Source organism: Bidens hawaiensis, unplaced genomic scaffold, assembly GCF_021521415.1.
Source record: "Bidens hawaiensis isolate Kalapana, Puna unplaced genomic scaffold, B.hawaiensis_p1.1 tig00009285_1, whole genome shotgun sequence".
In the NCBI taxonomy this organism is placed as follows: domain Eukaryota; kingdom Viridiplantae; phylum Streptophyta; class Magnoliopsida; order Asterales; family Asteraceae; genus Bidens; species Bidens hawaiensis.
The window spans coordinates 759,780-768,560 of NW_027491685.1; the positions used below are offsets into that span (position 1 = coordinate 759,780).

General features: G+C 39.2%; 1 protein-coding gene and 1 pseudogene across 1 annotated transcript; both read left to right on the plus strand.

Annotated features, from left to right (window-relative positions):
* LOC143531910 (cation/H(+) antiporter 18 pseudogene) lies at positions 1-3,661 on the plus strand (annotated as a pseudogene).
* A 3,237-nt stretch (positions 3,662-6,898) lies between these two features.
* Positions 6,899-7,437, plus strand: LOC143531895 (disease resistance response protein 206-like). The gene has a single exon (XM_077027087.1). It carries the CDS (start codon positions 6,904-6,906, stop codon positions 7,435-7,437), a length of 534 nt encoding a protein of 177 aa, XP_076883202.1. The 5' UTR covers positions 6,899-6,903.
* Positions 7,438-8,781: the final 1,344 nt, after the last annotated feature.

Consider the following 8,781-nt stretch of genomic DNA (forward strand, 5'->3'; position numbering starts at 1 on the left):
ATGGCCAGCAATGCAACATGTGAACCCCCAATGAAGGCTACATCAGAAGGGGTGTTCCAAGGAAACAACCCCCTTGATTATGCACTCCCTCTTGTAATTGTGCAAATATGTTTGGTTCTCGTGCTCACTCGACTTCTCTCTTACCTTTTGAGACCATTACGACAGCCTCGAGTCATTGCTGAAATCATTGTAAGTTTCACTCATGTTTTATATTATGCAACTGTGTTAATGAGTTTTTGCATAATTATAAGCTTTTGTTTTGTGTTTTCTGTTGAACCATTGGTAATGGTATGCTTTTAATCAAGATCTTTGTACAAGAGTATTTAAAAAAATGACCGGTTTGGCTGGTTTGATATTAATGTAGTTCGGTTTTGACAGAATTACGGTTTACCAGTTCGGCTACTGGTTTGGAACATGTTTAGCTGCTCTTATTTTTGGAATACAAAATGTATATATGTATTACTTCTTGAACCATCTTCATATTTTTAAAATTGTTGATAGAAACAAAAGATTTTGGAGATAAAAAAAAATGACCAAACCGTCAAACTGCTAAAAGCAGTTGGTTTTGTTTGTCGTTTTCTGAAACCGTATTTAGCGTTTGACTCTGAATTTTTGTCAAAACTGGTATATGGTTTGTTAAAAGATTCAGATTATTATTGTTTTAGTATTTTTTATCACATCTATTTTAAAAAAATTATAAATTATAAAAAAGAAAAGAACGGGCCAAGCCCATTTAACCGGTCTCAGCCCATATTATGCTTATGTTAATAATTTTTTTTTCAGGGTGGAGTTTTACTAGGCCCGTCAGCTCTGGGCCGCAACACGGACTACCTTCAAACCATTTTCCCTAAAAAGAGCCTACCGGTATTGGACACTTTAGCCAACCTTGGGCTTCTGTTCTTCCTCTTCCTGGTGGGCCTGGAGCTCGATTTAAACTCGCTTAGACGGACCGGAAAGAAAGCCCTGTGCATAGCCGTAGCCGGGATCTCGCTTCCATTCATGTTAGGAATATGTGTTTCTTTTGTCCTTCGTCACACCATCTCCGAAGGAGTCAATGCAGGCCCGTTTATCGTCTTCATGGGCGTCGCAATGTCCATCACTGCATTCCCGGTTCTAGCCCGTATCCTAGCCGAACTCAAGCTTTTAACCACAGATGTAGGCAAAATGGCCATGTCAGCAGCTGCTGTCAATGACGTGGCAGCTTGGATCCTACTTGCACTAGCCGTTGCACTTTCGGGCAGCGGGCAGTCCCCGTTTGTGGCCCTTTGGGTTTTCTTGTGTGGTTCGGCTTTCATCATGTTATGCTCGTTTATCATCCCGCCAATTTTCAAATGGATGTCCCGAAGGTGCCCGGAAGGTGAGCCCGTTGACGAGGGTTATGTTTGTGCCACTTTGGGGGTTGTTTTGGCTGCGGGTTTTGTGACTGATGCTATCGGGATACACGCACTTTTTGGGGCTTTTGTGGTGGGTGTTCTTATCCCAAAAGAAGGCCCGTTTGCAGGGGCGTTGGTGGAAAAAGTTGAGGATCTTGTTTCAGGCCTATTTCTACCGCTTTACTTTGTGTCGAGTGGTTTGAAGACGAATGTAGCTACGATTCAAGGAGCCAAATCTTGGTGTTTGCTGGTGTTGGTCATATGTGCAGCTTGTTTTGGGAAGATTGCGGGCACAGTTGCGGTTTCGTTGTGGTGTAAAGTTCCTTTCACTGAGGCTCTTGCTCTCGGGCTTTTGATGAACACGAAAGGCTTGGTTGAACTCATTGTTCTCAATATCGGGAAAGACCGAGGAGTATGTAATATCTTTTACATTTTATTGCATTTACGGGCCTACGATTGTTATAGAGTTTGCAATTTCTAACACGACACAACATAAAGATAATTAGGTTTTGGGTTGGTATATCTAAAACGGGTCGTACTTGGGGGTTGACCTGTTTAAATAAAGGGTCGTGTTGTGTTGACCTGTTTAACCCGTTTTGTTAAAACATTTCAACCCGTCAACCTGTTTAGTTACAAGTCAACCAACTAACCCATTTATGACCGTTTAAATTAATAAGTTTACAACATGGTTAACTTGCCAACCAGTTTGACACGTTTAGATAAATGAGTTGACCGTGTTGTGTTCGGGTTCAGGGCCGGCCCGGGGGGGGGGGGTCAACGGCCCCCGGCCCGGCACCGCGCTAGGCCTGAAATTTTTTTTTTAATTATATGTATTTTTATGAAAAACAATATGTATATTTAATGTTTAAACTCAATATGTATATTTTTCGCCTTCGGCCCAAAATATTTTATCAATTATCATAGACGGCCTTGTTCGGGTTTCACTCATTTAACCCGTGGGTAGGGCTAATGTTTTGGACACGAATAAAAGTTCTGGTCGTGTTCGGGTTGTACAATTTAACCCGTCAGCCCGTCAATCATTCTTTCTTATAATATGTCCTTGGTTTTGGATGCAGGTGCTAAATGATCAAACTTTTGCCATATTGGTTCTAATGGCTCTAGTCACCACATTCATCACAACACCTTCAGTGATAGCAGTATACAAGCCCGCGAAAAAGCCCACAAAGTCAGAATACAAAAACCGAACGATTTACAAGAAGGGCTTTGCAATGAGCCAGTTCCGAATGTTCTCCACATTCCATGGAATCCGAAACCTGCCTGCAATGATCAATCTAATCGAAGCCTCACGAGGGGCCCGAAAGAAGGAAACACTCACAGTCCACGCAATGCACTTAATGGAACTCAGCGAGCGGTCTTCGGCTATACTTATGGTTCACAAGGCTAGGCGAAACGGGTCCCCGTTTTGGAAGAAAAACCCCCACGCTGGTTCGGACCAGATCGTGGTGGCTTTCGAGGCCTTTCAACAGCTGAGTCAAGTCACAATCCGGCCCACAACCGCCATTTCGCCTGTATCGAGCATGCACGAAGATATATGTAACGAGGCCGAGACGAAGAAGGCAACCATGATCATTTTATTATTTCATAAGCACCTGCGGGTGGATGGTCATCTCGAGACAACCCGGGCCGAATACAGGCTCGTTAACCGGAAGGTTTTGGAGCATGCACCGTGTTCGGTTAGTATATTAGTGGACCGCGGGTTTGGTGGGAGTTCACATGTTGCTGCGAGTAATGTTGACTCGCTTATCACGGTTTTGTTCTTTGGTGGTCGTGATGACCACGAGGCGTTAGCTTACGGGGCCCGTATGGCTGAGCACCCGGGGATCAGCCTGGTCGTGGTCCGGATCATTCTTGACCGAAAAGCAGCTAAGTTGGGCTCGGTGAGCGTCGAAATAGACGATCAAGCGCCTAAAGACGACGATGTGATTGCTGAATACAAGAACAAGTTACTGAAAAACACCTCACACAAATATGTGGAGAGAACGGTTAAGAACGGGCCCGAGGCGATTGAGGTGATTCGTGAAAATACTCGCTGCAACCTGGTTTTAGTCGGGCGAATGCCTGAAGGTGAGCTGGCAGCATCTATGAGGAAACGAAGCGAGTGCCCGGAGATGGGGCCCATCGGGAACTTGCTAATCTCGCCCGAGTTTCACATCACCGCGTCAGTGTTGGTGGTCCAGCAGTACCATCCGCAGCTTTCGGTGTATTCTTTGGCTTCGTTAAAAGAGGAAGGATTTGCTGCTGACCCGTGGGAATACGAGTCGTATTAATTGTTTTGGTTGTTGTAACTTGACCAGCCTGGCTGGTCGGGACAGGTCCGATCTAGTCAGATCTTTTGTGGACTGGGCTAGATTGGACCAGTTTGGGAGTAGGTTTATTAAGCAGAAATAAACTCGGGACGAATTGTGTAACACGCTACATATGTCGGGCTTTGTTGGTATGATGTGACGATGTATTTTCTTTTTCTTGAAATTTCAAAGCAGTGTAATTACGAGCGGAAATGTGTATATTGTTAGAGCATTCTCGGTTCCCTATCCCTATATCCATATATATCATCTTGTTTAATTAAGACTTTTTTATACCTTTTTCATTACAGTTTCTCTTTCCACTCTATAATTTAACAAAAATCACCACCCTTTCCCCAAATTTACAAAAAATCACTACCTTTTCTCTCTCCACCCTATAATTTACACTCACAACCACTCAAAACCACACCCTATAATTTACAAACTCCCCTTACAAACATTTAGGGAACCGGATGAGAAGGCTCTTATGTCACAACTTAAATAAGCAAGCAATAGATCGATAAAACATGATATTCATTTTTCCTATATGGATGGCATACATAATATGTTGGTTTTGTTATTCATATTTGATAGTTTAAAACTTTAAAACATTTCACAACGGGTTAGCCCTGAAATCTAATCCCAAAAACCCTACCTGACGCCAACCCGACCCGACCCTGGATACCCTTATAATCATGGCCTCTCCACTATTTTAATTTTTATATCGTTATGGAATAAAAATAGCACGTTTCCTATGGATGAATGTTATGTTTTTAGATAGCGGTTCGCTACCCTTAAAAATCCTTAGTGGTCTGTTAGGTTTTTCGATAGCGGTTTGCTATCCAAGGATTTCCACGGGTAGCGAACCACTATCTAAATAACCATTTATATATCTTTAGTTTATACTTGGTTAACTCCGTTAGTTGTTATCTGTTAAGTACTATGGTCTAATAACCATTTATATATATTAAGTTTTTCTAAAAATAAAACAATTAGTATAATAATATTATAATAATAGGTATTTTAAAAAGACTCAAATACCCCTCACTTAACAGAAAACAACTAACTGAGTTAGCTAGTTGGACTGAAATAGTGAAATAGCAAGAAAAAAAAACCACAGGGATAGAAATGACCAAAAAAAAAACTTTTTTAATGGAAATAACAAAAGCAACCAAATCAGACGAATGGAGATGACGGTTGTCTCAGAATTTTTATCATAGAAGTGCTTGTAGATATCAATATGTCACCTACCCACTCACCCACTTACTTCCTTTTTGTAGATACTGTTTGCATAGAAAACTTAACATCTATTCGACTTGCTATTTTAACTTTTTATGTTAATGTAACGGATTATAAGGTCATATCAAGTCAACATGTCACGTAGAAAATGACCATGTGAGTCTTATGACATCTTTTAGTGGTTATATACTTATATCAGTAAGCCAAACATGCTACGCAGATTGTATAACTTGGTCTCTTACTACCGTTTTTACTCTATCATACAACTCGTATGACTATCAAAGTGATTTGATTGAAAAGCTTTCACTCATAACCCGTATGACCATATGACCCATAGGACACGTTAGTAATGTCTAGGCACATTTAAAAAATCAAATTACAACACTTCATGATCGAGTTCATGTAAACATTTATAGCTTCATGGCTTTCTAGACGATGCTTATCAACGACATTAGCAAATTAATACTTGGTAGTCTAAGAAGACTCAATCCAAATTAAACGTGTGTTTATTCCAAAACGATATGAAAATTAAGACAATAGTGGGGAGGCCATGATTATAAGATCAATAACGCAATGGTCAAAGAAGGATTCAACTTGATCTTATAGGTTGGGTGTGCTCCACTTTAATTTCCAGTTTCCACATGGATTTTCCAAGTAACTTCTTTCTCTTGTTGATAAAAATGATTGATTTTAGATAAGGATTAATTTAATTATATCACTTTTTTTTAATATTATCTACAAAAACAATTTGTCAACGGGCGGCTCAATTCCTAAGCTGCCTGTTTAACTCACAAAACAACATGTTTAAATGTTTCTTATTTTCATATTCTAATTACTTTTTTAACAGATTTTGATTTTCCCTTATACTCTTTAAAATATAGTGTTTAAAAAAATTTCGAATACACCGTTGTAACGTGTTTATTTTCATATACACGGGGAGACAAATTTATTCAAAACTATCTCTGGTCAAATATAATATATAATTTTTATTTTGTTCCATAACAACATAATGCTATTTAATCGTAAATACAAGATTAATTCTACCTCAGTTTTGGTGTAAATTTTATTTAAAAACGAGGATCACAACACAAAGCCAAAACCCACGGGTCAAATACAATGTGTTTTTAGTTTTTTTTTCTACAACAACATAAAGTTTTTTCAAAATCTCAATTAAACCCTTATGACATGTTTATTTTCTACTCGCATTTCAATATAAATATTTAAAACCAAGTAGCCGTAACAAGTGGTCAAAACCGCGACTTTATAATTGTATTTATAATATTATATACAAAAGATTAAGAATATGTTAACTTACAATGTTTTTATCATCTAATATTGTGAACTCGGCTAGTAATTAATATTCACGAACACAAAGATACATTATTAGGCAAAGTTGTGTATCTTCTAAGTGCGAATGTGGGCTAACCCACTTGTTAAATACACATGTTTCTTAGGAAGAAGGTCTTAGATTTAAACATGGAGAAGAGAGAGTATGAAATTATTGATTTAAACTAAAGTAAAGTAGAAGTAACATTTGATGTTAAAAATATATATATATAGTAAGTGCATATTATTATTGTTGTGAAACAAATTGCTATTCGATCGTATTGGTTATTGCTCTAATCACTTGATGTAATTGTTATAAATAATGTTTTCATTTAAGTTAAAGTTTATAAAGCATACTATACAAAGTGTTTTATGCATAAGTTAATACCAAAAAATCATATTACTTTAGTTAGTTGATGGTAATTATTATAAATAATGTTTTCCACTAAATCAAGGGTTACAAAACATGTTGTATAAAGTATTTTATACAGGGTTTATTTAGTATTAAAAAGTTATATATCAATGATAAGATACTCCAGTCGGGTTATCCATCAACTGTCCTATATAAAGGAGATGAATTAATGAAACAAAAACCCGCAATATATCTTCTTACACTATCTCATTTCTTAAACTTGACTTCCATTTCAAAATCCTTATTTCAAATGAAATCACCAACCATTTTTGTTACCTTCTTCCTCTTTCTCTTCTTCTTAGTGTCATCCGCTTATCCGGGCATGAAAAGACAACCCAACCCATGTAAAAACTTAGTGTTCTATTTTCATGACATAATTTATAATGGTAAAAACGCCGGTAATGCAACTTCAGCTATTGTAGGTGCGCCCCAATGGGGAAACCTTACAATATTAGCAGATAAGTTTCACTCTGGGAATATAGCGGTTTTTGATGATCCCATCACTTTAGACAATAATTTGCATTCAACTCCAGTGGGTCGGGCTCAAGGGATGTACTTCTATGACACCAAAAACACATTCACCGCATGGCTAGGGTTTTCGTTTGTGTTGAATAGTGAACAACATAAAGGAACCATAAATTTCATTGGGGCTGACCCGATTATGGTTAAAAGTAGAGATATATCCGTGGTTGGTGGAACTAGGGATTTTTTCATGCATCGTGGGATTGCGACGATTATGACAGACTCTTACGAAGGGGACGTGTATTTTAGGCTTCGTGTTTAAGTTCTATGAATGTTGGTGATTAAGTCTTCATGATAGGCTAAATATGATTGCTGTGTGACAACTTTTACGTATTGAAGTGTGATGCAAAATAATACATCTTTTCTTTTATGAATTTCATATATATCACTGAATAATGATGTTATTATTGCTATCTTATTTATATAAATAAAACTAAATTCTATATTTGATAATATATAGTTTTAATATATACCATTTATATTATCAACTAATTTATTTATTTATTTATGCCTACTTGGATTCTATATAAACTTGTTAACCATATTATGAACAATTATTGTAGTTATTATGATATTATCATTGTTGATCAGGGCATGGTTGATTACATTTTTGATTTATTAAATTTGAAGAGGAAGGTCCCAGCAGAGCCCAGTTGGACCCGCAAGACTCACCTTAAACAGGGACGTCTGCGCAGAAACCAACTGGATCCGCAGGACCAACCATGCTCAGAGACGTGACGTCCTCACGCGCAGTACGCAAGCTGTTCCCGCAGGAAATGCCTCCCAATGGTGAAGGACTCCGCCTGTCCCCGCAGCCTCGGATACAAGCCATTAGGGAAGGCCACCCGCGCAGCAAGGCTACACGCACAAGGCACTTAGCTCTCATTCAGTGTCACCTGAAGGAATGAGCGAAGCCGGGAACAATCCCGCACAAGGGCGGGAGGGGGAATACTCCCGCCCAAATAAGCCAGTCCGTACGATACGGGAAGATCTTCTGTACTGTACCTGACGAGGTATGGGAAAAAGATCTGACTAAAGATACGACAGCTTATGGACAACAGTATGGCGACCAGCATGCTCCTATACTGTATGTCACTATTAGCCGCTGCCTACTCACCAACTCTTGTCATACCACGTGCGCAGCCGGCAGTTGGTGGAAAAGGAATAGTATACAGCAGGCCTGGTCGCTATCAGCCGCTGCCTACCCACCAACTACCAACAGGCACGTGCGTAGGCTACTGTTGGTGGAACAGGAATACTGTTGCAGCCGGCCACACCTCCTTGGAAACCTACCTTCGGCTATAAATACCACAAATGGTATGACCATCTCATCTTATCTGGTATCATCATATTATACCTGATATCTGCTCTAGCAATCTCTTAATATACATTTATATTTAAAGAGCAATCTAGTCTGATTCTCACGCCGGAGGGTGGTCACAAGGAGGAACCCCCCCCCTTCTCAGTGACAAGCTCACGGTGTCTGTTTTGCAGGTTATCAGAAGAACCATCTTCTCAGGGTCTCACCCCTCGTGGGAAACATCTATCTAACCCCCAGGTTACCAGTAATCTGCCCGGGGTCTGGTTAGTGTTTCTTCATTGGCGC

Excerpts from the sequence above, each read along its gene's own strand:
- LOC143531895 (XM_077027087.1), top strand. The coding sequence starts at position 6,904 with ATGAAATCACCAACCATTTTTGTTACCTTCTTCCTCTTTCTCTTCTTC.